The sequence below is a fragment of the Chelonoidis abingdonii genome, chromosome 6, assembly GCF_003597395.2.
Source record: "Chelonoidis abingdonii isolate Lonesome George chromosome 6, CheloAbing_2.0, whole genome shotgun sequence".
NCBI lineage: Eukaryota > Metazoa > Chordata > Testudines > Testudinidae > Chelonoidis > Chelonoidis abingdonii.
The window spans coordinates 83940231-83953190 of NC_133774.1; the positions used below are offsets into that span (position 1 = coordinate 83940231).

At 36.8% G+C, this 12960-nt stretch overlaps 1 protein-coding gene across 1 annotated transcript in view; it reads left to right on the forward strand.

Annotated features, from left to right (window-relative positions):
• The window catches only part of CHSY3 (chondroitin sulfate synthase 3), a 227130-nt gene extending 214438 nt beyond the window's left edge, over window positions 1-12692 (forward strand). The window contains exon 3 of the mRNA XM_032795453.2: window positions 8423-12692. Coding sequence (XP_032651344.1) covers window positions 8423-9985 — 1563 coding nt within the window. The 3' untranslated portion in view covers window positions 9986-12692. The remainder of the gene's footprint in view (window positions 1-8422) is intronic.
• Window positions 12693-12960: the final 268 nt, after the last annotated feature.

Genomic DNA, 12960 nt, shown 5'->3' on the forward strand with positions numbered 1-12960 from the left:
TGTCAAAAGAAAGACGTTTTTGTAGATGGTTGGCTGGTTGAATTACTGTACCAATTGATGAACGCTGTTGGAATTTTACTATATTACTGATGATATGGTAGAGTGCCTAGAGCTTTGGATAGGCATCTTTTTATTATTTAATTCTAAATAGACAAATAAATAAATACATTTGATACTTAATAGCCTTAACAGATTTCTTGACTATATATAGTTGACTATATAAGGTTTTCAAAAACTTGTATGGCTTCTGGAAGCTATTATGATGCCATTTATACTCATTTCATTTCTTTTATTAATATCAGAAGGAATTATACAGAAAATCCCCAGCAGCACTGAGCACAAAAGTGGCATTAAACAAGAAAATTTTCAGTTTCTTGGTGTCTTTTTATCATCAGTTATAATTCCTGAGCAGACATTAATACACCACCAAACAAGTACTAACTAAACAAATTTTGCTTTTGAATAATTAATTGCATTGACAGATAAAACATCAGACCATTTCCTTTAAAGATACTATAGTGATTATTATTTGGTGAATATTAAATGCAATTAATTGCTTTCATTTGGATCCTTATCTTTTTTTCTTCTTCTAAGGTAGGTGGGCCAACTAATTGTGCAGAGTAGGATTATTAATAGTCTAGTTCAGTTTAGGGCTTGTTTGTGGTCCTGGAGTCCAGTGATGATTTCATGTTCCAGTGTATGAATCAGTAATACTGGAAGTTGCCTATACATAGTACCACTGTAGTATGCACAGACAAAACTCCCAATGATTTAAATTGAGGATTGGGCATGTAAAATAAAGTTTTAGAAGGGCTTTTCATGTGGACTGATCATTATAATTTTTTTACCCATTATTGTAAATTCTATGATTTCCCTGTACCATATAATAAATGTTCTCTCCCAGCTGTGTAAAGATTTCCCATTAGGGCATATGAGAATACTGATACAGAAAGAATGGTTTGTCTTTATTGCCAAACATATTTTTAAAAAAGGAAAGAAATTATTTGTTGGTGCTATTTTTTTATTTTATGTTAACACCTAGGAATCCCAGTCAAGGATTGTGCAATGCTCTGTAGTATGACCATACAGTGAACAAAATACCCTCTAGATGTACTGGAGCATTTTAATCGTCTGATCAAGCTAATAATGCTTTTACATTAAAAAATGAAGCATCTATACAGTACAGTTGGGGGTTTTGTTCTGGGGCTTGCAGTGGAAGCTCAGATATTAGGATCATTGCAATGAGCTAATGTATAAACTGTTCATGTCTTGAATATGAGGAGAATATCTGAACTATAAAATGGGATATATTGTTACCCAAATTGGAATGTTATTCGCATAACACTGAAATATTAAGTTTCAAATATATACCAATACTGGAAATGTGAAATCAGATTTCATCCTATTAATTGACATTTGAACATATTTAAAGGACTCTAGTCTAGGATCAGATAAAAATTTCATTAACCTCTTCCAATTGTTTCGATGATATCTTCAAAAACAATTTCACAATGGTTGCAGAGGCCATTTATTAATTTTTTTTAAGTGTTAAATTTAAAAATGACAAGCTAATTTATATTTTCCCTTTCTGTGTCTAATCCAGTCTTGAATGCAGCCCTCACTGACAGTCCTATAAATCCAACTCCCGACAGAGCCTATCAACAGTCTTGTAAGTTTCAGTTTACTGCCTGTACGTGACAGTAGAAATATATAGGGCCAAAACACAGTCTGAGCATCAGTTATATTATTGGCTTATTAACTTGAGTAGGGCTGGTCTTAAGGTTTATTTAAGACCTTAAAAATTGATAGCATTGGGACACGAAGGAGCATATGAGTCTGCAGTAGAAGTAAGGTCATCATAAAGAAATGTGTTTGATTCTAAGTACACGTTTTGATTGTGTTTTATGAAGTAAGTAAAAAAGTGCAAGATGAGCAAGAGAGCTCTCCCGAAGAAACACCACTCTCAGCTTCAGCAGCCATGATGTTGTGAACCACTCCACTAGATCCTGTATGCACAAAGCATCCCCAAGGGGTTAGTTTTGCTTTACCCACAAGTCAGATAAGTATTCTGACCTAGAGACATAAGAAATAGTATTATAATTTGCCTGTATTCTAACTGCAACCAGTTCCTCATGGGAATTTGTTAGAAAGAGCAACAGTGACTCCCAGTTTTTAATCTGCAGTATATACTCCAAAAGTAAGCTTGTAAAAATATTAAAAGCATAGTTTGCGTAAAACTATTGACTTATTCAGTGTAATGTTTCCACTATCAAGCAGTTTTATGTGTCATGCAGATTCAACTTAAACTTTTCCCCTTTATATCTTGTCACTTTAACAGCTTTTAAATGCACTGTATATTGAACTAGATTGCCTTCACAGGAAAGGTGTTTACTAATTTACAAAAAGAAACTTTTTGATATTTACAGAAATTAAATCTTTCCAATTCCTTTCTTGATGTGACTTTTTGCCTTTATTACATATTTGCTGATTTCTTTGGTATGTGTTTAGGTGAAGCATCTACATAAAGGAGTTTACATATAGTGCCACAGAGTCAATGTTTTTTGTGCACTCTTCTAGAATTGTGTTTCCAACACTATAGGGAGGCACTGTTTTGTTTGTTTGTTTTTGTTTTTAATGACCAGAAAAGAGGAAATGGAACGTCAAAAAACCCATTGTCTTAATGGAGTAACAATATTTTTTCAGAGCTTATCGGAGCCTTTGATTGACGTTGGTTAGTCTCAAAATGAGCTGAGCTGATGTCCATGTAAAGTCTTGAACAATATTAGAAAGGAAGTCAAAAGATAATGTACCTTTTGAGCTTAAATCAAACTCACAAAAGCAAGGAAATTCAAAGAGTTAAATTAATTCCTTAAAGTGCAGTTCTGCTTTGAAGCCTGATCCTGTAAAACTGGTATTGCAGAGTTTATTTGTAAGCAAGGGTCAGAAATTTGTCACCCTTACTCATAATACTTGGTGAGTAGTCCCAATGACAATGAAACTACTCTTGGAATAATCTGGCCACAATGATGATTTTCTCCACTTTTGAGCCCTGCATGCTTAACAAGGGGTAAAACAATCAAGCTCTGTTCATCCTGGCTGTAACTTCATAAAGATTCTGCAGTTGTAAGTTATCTAACAATTCTGTTGAAGATGTGTAATACAGAATAGAATCCAGCTCTTTCTCCATAGCTGCATTGGCTCCGCGGTATATATTTTTGCCACTAGAGTAAGAAAATATGTTTCACAATATGCAGAGAGGGCAGATCTGCGGTGTAAGAGAATACCATTTTTGCAGTCACTTTTACCATGACCACAACTGCACTACAATGTATTTTATTTCTGGGTATATCAACATAACAGTATGTACATGGTACAAAAAACCCATGATCAGTAATGCTTACAGTAATTTAAATAGTAAACTCAATTCACGCTTCAGTTTGGTTGGCAAAGACACCCCACAACATTTTAGTTCATAATGCAGATAAGCTATACACAAATATAAAACGAATAGTAAAGCCATTGTTTTTACAGGTGTAAAATCAATTTTGCACTATGGATCGGACTATGGGAAGAAGATATGTATAGTGATAACATAAAGAGCCACAATTTTCTCAGTTCAAAAGATTGCAGTGACTAGAGGGGCTCTGAGGGCATTATACACCTTCAGTGTAAATTGGTTTTTTAAAGAGCTTATTTTCTACCACATATGATCAGATCACTACAAGCCCAGCTCTGTATTCCTTGTGTATTCAAAATTCCCTTTGAAATCACTGGAAGCTTTGGATGCAAAGAAATGCAGAATGAGACCCAATCTTTAACTATCTGGGGAAAGGGGAGGATAGGACTGAAAAAGTACCCCATTGTTCTATGAAAAGCTGGTTGTTCCATGAAGCAGATAAAATCCTGGTGTTCTTATAATATTATGATTCATATTTTTTTTAAAAAAAAGTAGGGTTGTGGTGAGGATTAAGTTTCACTCCTGGATTTTTAACTGAAGGAAATAGTTTTATAAACAATATTCAGAGAAAAATGGTGTTAATTTAAAAACCTCTATTTGCATTCAGTCTTTTAATACAAAGTAGTCTTGTAAAAATAATGAGGGATGGTTTGGGCATTTGCATTATATGTAATAAGGGCTTTCATTTGTTATTACATCAGTAAATCACAAAGATTACAGTAAGTTTAAAGATTTGCAATGCAAATTACCTTATGCTTACGTATTAACTATTGAAGCATACAAGGAAACATTGTCTTCACTGTTGTTCAGCTCACCATGTTTTTTTCTACTGCTTGTAGTTCAGAGTTCCTTAGAGCATTATTGGATTACTCACATTTCTTGCCAACTTCTAGTTTCAGCTCGAAGAGATGCATTCAGAAATTCTATATTGCTAGTTGTGCTGTAAGAATCATTCAAAAGGCAGCAATCTCTTCAGAAAAAATTAGTAAAGTCCTATGAAAAATTAACACATTGGGCTTGCTCCTACAGAATTCAGTAGGATTCTTCCCACTCACTGACTTGAGTGGGATCAGGATCTGGACACACTGGGCCCAAACCTCAGATGGTATCATTTATCATAGCTCATTTACTTCATGTCACGAATCAGTGTCAATTAAGATCAATGGAGAATCTGATCCATTGTATACTAAGATGCCAGTGTTTCAATGAATTATAGAAATGTGGGGCAGGAAGGGACCTCAAGAAGTCGTCTATTCCTTCCTGCCATGCTGAGGTAGGACCAAGTATATCTAGACCATCCCTGACTACAGTGTTTGTGTAACCTGTTCTTAAAACCTCCAGTGACAGGGATTCCACAACCTCCCTAGATAACCTGTGTCAGTGCCTAAATAGTCTTTTTCCTAATATCTAATCTAAATCTTTTTGCTGCAAACTAAGCTGATAACTTCTTGTCCTACCCTTAGTGGACATGTAGAACAGTTGATCACCATCATCTTTATAATAACCTTTTACAGATTTGAAGACTGTTATTATGTCGCCCCTCAGTTTATTCTCCTCTAGACCAGTGGTTCTCAAACTAGGGCCACCGCTTGTTCAGGGAAAGCCCCTGGTGGGCCAAGCTGTTGTATTTACCTGCCATGTCTGCAGGTTCGGCTGAGTGTGGCTCCCACTGGCCGCAGTTCACCGCTCCAGGCCAATGGGGCTTCAGGAAGGGAAGCCAGCATGTCCCTTTGCCCATGCTGCTTCCTGCAGCCCCCATTGGCCTAGAGCAGTGAACCACGGGCAGTGGGAGCAGCAATCAGTCGAACCTGCGAACACAGCAGATAAACAAACCGGCCCGGCCTGCCAGGGGCTTTTCCTGAACAAGCGGCGGCCCTGGTTTGAGAACCACTGGTCTAGACTAAACATGCCCAATTCTTTCAACCTTTCCTCATAGGTCATGCTTTATAAACCTCTTATTATTTTTGTTGCTCTCCTCTGGACTCTCTCCAGTTTGTCCACATCTTTCATAAAGTGTGGTGCCCAAAACTGGACACAACTAAGGCCTCATCAGTGCCAAACAGAGGGGTACAAATTACCTCCCATGTCTTATATACAACAATCCTGTTCATGCATCCCAGAATGACATTTGACTTGTTTAGAACTGCATCACACTGTTGATTAATATTCAATTTGTGATCCATTATTGCCCCCAAATCCTTTTCAGTAGTATTGCTACCTAGCCAGTTATTCCCCATTTTGTCGCCATGCATTTGATTTTTCCTTCCTAAGTGCAGTGCTTTGCATGTGTCTTTATTAAAATTCATCTTCTTGATTTCAGATCAGTTCTCCGATTTACCAAGGTCATGATGCATTCTAATCCTGTTCTCCAAAGGACATGAGAGTTTGCTGCAATGCACTAATGACTTGTACAGAGCTATCAGTGCATAGCCCCTAGGACCCAGGTGGTGCCTCTCCTCACCCTCACCATATGGGCTTGGGAGAAATTGCAGCTTGGAACCAGTCAAAGGCTCCAGCCAGTAGGTGCAGGAGCAGCCAAGGCAGAATGTCTTTTGGATACTCAGAGAACTTTCTGTAGTTTTGATTGTATTTCCTCTGCCCTGTGCTGATTGGCTGTTTGTTCCATCCCATCTGCACTGCAGCTGTCTCCCCCTCCCTTTTTCTTACAGTCTCTTCACCTCAGTTTCACTTCACACAGTCCCTTTTACCCCCTTTTCACCTGCCATGTCTCCTCACTCCCTCATACCCTCCCTTTTCTTTATATTAACTTATCCCCTCTTAAGTGTACCCACCCAAATAATAATAATGGAACTAACATGATGTTTGCTGCCATCACATTGTTCACTCTGCTTGTATGTTCTGCCTCTCTCCCCATCCTGCATTTGTCTTGTCTGTTTAGACTGTAAGCTCTTCATGGCAGGGACCATTTACTACTCTGCATTTCTATGGTGCCTAACACAATGGCTGCACACTCTTGGTCGGCATTTAGGCACTACCATAATAAACATTTTACATGTTGTCAGTAATAGCTACCGACTTTCAGGATTCTGAGCTTTTCAAGAATGCATGGAAAGACACAGAAAGGGTTGCTATACTAATTCTAGCTGCCAGGGCGAGAAGTAGGTTTTGTAGTAGGACCTTTACTACTACCATCACCTCCCACTTTGGCATAAAAAAGTATTTTTCTCCACAAATTTAGCAGGATAACAATGAAGGATGCAACTGAAAATTTAAGGAAAAATTTAAGGATGATTGTACTATCTAAGGGTATGTCTACACTGCAGCTGAAACCCTGTGGCTGGCCCATGCCAGCTGACTCAGGCTTGAGCTAAGGAGCTGTTTACTTGTTTTGTAGATGTATGGGCTCAGGCTGGAGCCTAGGCTCTAGGACCCTGCAAAGTGGATCTCAAATACAGAGGTGGCGAACAATAATTATTTTATTTACACAAGCAAACTCATTTACAGAAGAAGAAATAGCAATATGTTGAAATGATGCATGAAATTAATAACATCTTTTCTAAATATTATGATCTGTATTTTCTGCTGTAGGATCTTTTGCTAATAGGCCTATTACATTTTAGCCCTTTTGGTTCTTAGCATAATAGGTTAATATTATCTATGAGTAGCAAAATATTCTAGAGAGGTTGGTAATAAAGTGAATTAGTTAGACATTTTAAGCTGGGATATTGTTTGTTCTGTTATCAGATGTCATCTTTGCTGATCTGTGCAGTGCATAGAAGACAGACTTCAATACGAACCTCAAGATCTAATTAGTGCCTCAGTTGACCAACAAGGCTCTGAACAGCATTTCCTATCTAATGAACGCATTCCCCTTTTCTATGTAATGTAATTACAAACCAGGCTGTTTCCCATTAATCAAAGAAAGAAAACAGCCTGCTTTTTCTTTTCTGTTATATTACTGAGAACATGCTTCCAATTAAAGTCAGTGTTTGTTATCTCATCAAAGGATGGTGTGACTTAAATGCATTTTAAGAAGGTTAATAATACTTTACTCTTCTTTATTGCTTCCCATTTAAGAGAGTACTTAATTCATTTTACAAACAGTAATGAACATTCAGAACAGTTTATGAGGAGGGGAAACTGAGGCACAGAAAGAGTGTATGACTTGCCCAAGAGTCGGTGAATAGCATAGGCAGGTATATGACCAAGATTTTCTAACTCCTGGCCCGTGCTTTAACCACTAGTTACAATTATAATTCATTACAATTAGTAATCTGACAGAAGTAGGATGTTCTTACCTCAGAAATCAATAGTGCATTACAGTAAATGATACTAGCATGACAGGTATAGTTTGATTGGGCAGGTTGCTGTTTGCATCACTGCCAGAGCTCTGTATCCCAGTGATTATAATGTAGTCACTTAATCATATTCTGTGGAACAAAACTAACAAATTTGTTAAATGAGGTTAATTTGCTTAATCGGTGTTGAGAAGCTCTATCCATTTGGTTGTTGCAATAGGAATTATTAGCTACTTAGAGCTGCTCAGGTGTACCTTAACGTAAATTCAAGTTTCTGTTTTAAAAAAGAAAAAACAAAAAAGCTTCCGTCACTCAGCCTCTGTAATAACTGTGCAATAAGAATCTGTACAAATGACGGTTTATATATTGATAGAGGCTTATGAGAGGAATTGAATGCTTTGCAAAATTCAACTTGTACATCATCCGTTTTGACATTCTGCATGAACTTAAAAATGATACCCGGTTTTCCAGGTAGAATAAGTAAAGATAAGCACAAGATGTCAATTTATTTGAGACATTATTTGCCCATTGTAGGCCCTACTTGAATTTAAATAGATACTGAATATTAATCGTGTATATTTTATTTATTATTTGACTTTAAAACTGTGATGTGAAAAGTAAATCACAATAAGTTAACAGGTGTTCATTGGCTTGCATTTTTTAACATTTTTCCTACCTAACTGCATTTATTTTCTTCCCCCTCCAGATGCAGCAATTGTTCCATGAAAATTATGAACACAACCGGAAGGGTTACATCCAAGATCTTCACAACAGTAAAATACACACAGCTATAACACTTCATCCAAATAAAAGGCCAGCCTACCAGTACAGACTCCACAATTACATACTGAGCCGCAAAATTTCAGAACTACGCTATCGCACCATCCAGCTCCATAGAGAAAGTGCCCTAATGAGCAAGCTCAGTAACAGTGAAATAAATAAGGAAGATCAGCAGCTGGGAATGATGCCATCTTTCAATCGCTTCCAGCCTCGTGAAAGGAATGAAGTAATTGAATGGGAATTCCTGACAGGGAAGCTTCTTTACTCTGTGGCTGAGAATCAACCACCCAGACAAAGCATTAATAGCATTCTGCGGGCAGCATTGGATGACACAGTGATGCAAGTAATGGAAATGATAAATGAAAACTCTAAATCTAGAGGAAGGCTTATTGATTTCAAGGAAATACAATATGGCTACCGTAGGGTTGATCCTATGCATGGAGTGGAGTATATCCTGGATTTACTGCTTTTGTACAAAAGACACAAAGGAAGAAAACTTACAGTTCCAGTGAGACGTCATGCTTACCTTCAGCAATTGTTTAGCAAGCCTTTTTTCAAAGAGGCAGAGGAACTGGATGTAAGAAGCCTTGTGGAGAATATTAACAGTGATACTCAGTCTTTCTCTTTTCTTTCAAATTCTTTAAAGATTTTTTCATCATTTCAGAGCACCAAAGAAATAGGAGGACATAGTGACAAGAAAATACATATTCTTGTCCCTCTCACAGGAAGATATGACATTTTCTTAAGATTTATGGAGAATTTTGAAAAGACTTGTGTTATTCCCAGTCAGAACGTAAAGCTGGCAGTAATTCTGTTCAGCTCTGATTCTGGCCAAGATTCCAGCAAACACAGAGAGTTAATTAAAGAATATCATAATAAGTATCCAAAGGCAGATATGACCCTAATTCCTATGACAGGGGAGTTTTCCAGAGGTTTAGGTCTTGAAATGGCCTCATCTCAATTTGACAATGACACTTTGCTGCTATTCTGTGATGTTGACCTGATATTCACACCAGACTTTCTTCAACGATGTAGAGATAATACTATTCAAGGGCAGCAGGTTTATTATCCCATCATCTTTAGTCAATATGATCCAAAAGTAATATATGGAGGCAACCCTCCCGGTGACAGTAACTTTGTTTTCACAAAGAAAACTGGATTTTGGCGAGACTATGGATTTGGAATCACTTGTATTTACAAAAGTGATCTACTGAGTGCTGGTGGATTTGATACCTCAATTCAAGGCTGGGGACTTGAGGATGTAGACCTCTTTACTAAAGTAATAACTTCTGGGCTGAAGGCTTTTAGAAGTCAAGAAGTAGGAGTTGTACATGTGTTTCACCCGGTTCAGTGTGACCCTAATTTAGACCCTAAACAATATAAAATGTGCTTGGGGTCCAAAGCAAGTACATTTGCATCTACCATGCAGCTGGCTGAACTCTGGCTAGAAAAACATTTAGGTGTCAGGTACAATCGAACTGTCTCCTGACATTCCAGCTCATTCTGCCTTTTTGGGGGAGTTTACCTCATTGTTGTTCTTTTTATTTTATTGTCATATTCTTAAACTCCTCTTTGTCTTCCAAAGGGTGTATATTGACCTCAAAAAAGATGAGACTGCTGTACATTAATATTTCCAATTCCTACTGAACTGGTTAGATGTGTTACTTTCCTATGCCCTTTATTCAAAATTGACTGAACTCATGGCAATCAAATGATCCCATGGAGCACATGCATCATGAGAGACTGCATCAAAGGAATGTTCTCTTTGGACTTTAGGATGCAATATCAGTCTTTGTTGTGTTTGTCAAACTTAATGTGATACAAATATTTACTGGTGAAGGTACCACAAAAGTGCTTTATGCTTCCTCTGGGGAAGGAACTCTGTAACATAAACTTGAGTTTTGTAATTTATACAAGGACTTATATATATAAATACTACTTTTCGTCATCTTAAGAATTTTTAAAGTAAATGAATAACTATAATTGTACCTTTATTTTTTAAAAAAAGAAAAACTGAGGAGTGTCTTTCCAAATGCAACTGGTACTGGTTACCAAGGTCTTATTGTAATAATGAGCTCCTCATTACTGTCTGCTCTGTGCGAATGAACTTTATTCTCTCAAGGAAACGTGATTTAATCAAATACTCATGTACATTTTAGAATCTGTGTGAAACAATGTCCTTCATTTGCTGGCAAGAAGAAACTATGACAGAACATGATTATTTATAATAAAGTATAGACAAACAGTATTCTTTTTCAAAACATAGAATAAGTTCCTGTGTCTCTTTTTAAAATGTCTCTAATATATAAATGATTTTCTTTTACATTCCTTTCATAAAGCTGCACTTGATACAAAGGGTGACAAAAGGTTAATTAAAATTGCCTTTTTTACATTTATGCATTAATATTGGTATTCAGAAACCAACCACTGTAAAATTTCAAAAACTGTAAAAAAATAATGATTTCAGTATGAAAATTTACTACTGCTGGTCAAAGTTCCTTGCCAATATATTTGTGCTAGTGAAGGTGATAGGACTGTGTCAAGATTTATCTTTCTGGAGAGCCTGAAATTGTCATATTATGGGTCTGTGGAGTATTGAAAATGAAACCAACATAAGAAAAAATAAATATAAAGTCAATTTTTATACTTAGGTTTTTTGTATAGGGAAAATATGTAATCATTTTAAACATTGTTCATGTTTTTGGGGTAAAGTTTTCTTGCACAAATTTTCTTTTTTATCTTTTTGACACATATTTAGAATATTTTACTCAGAGTCTTGGGAAACAACTTGCAAAGCATACGCATGAAACCATCAGATTTTAGCCAAGCTTGAGTTAATATGCTGGATGTATGTTATAACTAATGCAGTTGACTTCAAACTGTATTGCAAGAAGAGCTGGACAAATGATGCAAATAAATATCCCTCAGTATTTGTTCATATGTTTATGCAAACTTGTTTTGAATATGTTCAGCCCCTCTGTATTCTCTTTCTAAGTGACTGATATTTATTGTACAGACATACAGGGAAATTTCTTAGAGGCCTGAAGACCTATTGGCTACCCAAGACTACTGCAACAGGGACAGATTAAGTACAGATCCCACAGATCCCTCCTGGTTGGCAGAAGACTCAATAGAATTCAAATCTAGAAATTAATCCTTGCAAGGAGAAGGCATCACCAGTGGAGAAGAGTGGGGACACAGGATTTGAGCCCAGAATCGGCCGCAGTTGCCCTCTGATGTGTCTTGTGTTTCAATTGAACATACTATCATGGTAAACACTAGGAGGCATGATCTTTGCGCTAGCCCAGAATTTATAGTACAGTAGTATGTTTAATTCAAAGTTCAAACACAAGAAGTAGCAATAGGCAAAGGGCAGCCCATGCACTGAGACAGGTGAGCTCATTAAAAAAATCACAACATGAAGTGATGGCAGTGGTACTTCCAGCCCCCTTTATTTCAAGTGAGAGAAGACTGTTGCCATCGCCCTTAATCTTTGTGAAGAAGGAGGTGGTGCTGGTGGAGGTGAGTAGATAGAGCATGAGTTGCAATTGCCCAGACCGCCTTGGAAGGACTTCTCTTCTTTCCTTTTCCTGCAGGCCAGTCCACTGCTGCTGACACAAATGTTTGGAGAAAGTAACTTTCATAGTTATATGTGAAAATATTTATGGAACCCAAAATTTAAATTTGCATAACTATTTATACCTAAAGTGCTTGCACTCTTGCTCAATTAGGGAACCAAGAACAGGCAACATGATTAATCTGACCAAACACAACTAATCCAGACAGCTCAAATAGCAAATGTCAGAAAATGAATACTCACCGGTAGATGTCTGTGATCTGGCCATAGCCCTGGAAGAGCTTTTGATCTGCTTGTGTATATTCCAATTCTAATTACACTGGATAGCATATTGACCATGAGGTATTTGCTCAGCTCAAATTAAAAAAAGAGACCAAAACATTCATTTTAGTGGTAATGCTGTACAGAGGGCTTGCTGGTTTGAGTCGTAAATGATATGTCAGTACTTATTATTACAGATACTTATTTACTGCATGACTTCATTTGTTTTCATGATGAATTACTTTGTCACAAACCTGACTATAAATGTTCATTATAAAATACTGCATTGTTTTTGGAATAACTGTCCTGAGATCACAAGAACTTGCATTAGTTTGTTTAACGTATAATGCCCCTTTTAATAAGATCATAATAAAAAAAAATACAGAGACAAAAACATTAGAATGATGTTATGGATGTGTAGATAAGGGAAGGGCAGGAGTGTTCACTGTTTGCTCTTTTCCCATTTTAATCATACTTTAACTGTAAAATGAAATCTCTAGTATGTGTGTACACTATCCCTTTGCATGCGTGTAGTCAATGGATGAACAATAAAATAGACTGTAATCTCACAGTCTCCTGGAGATGGAAATAGGAGAGTTACTTTAATTTTCTGATTACTGACAAAT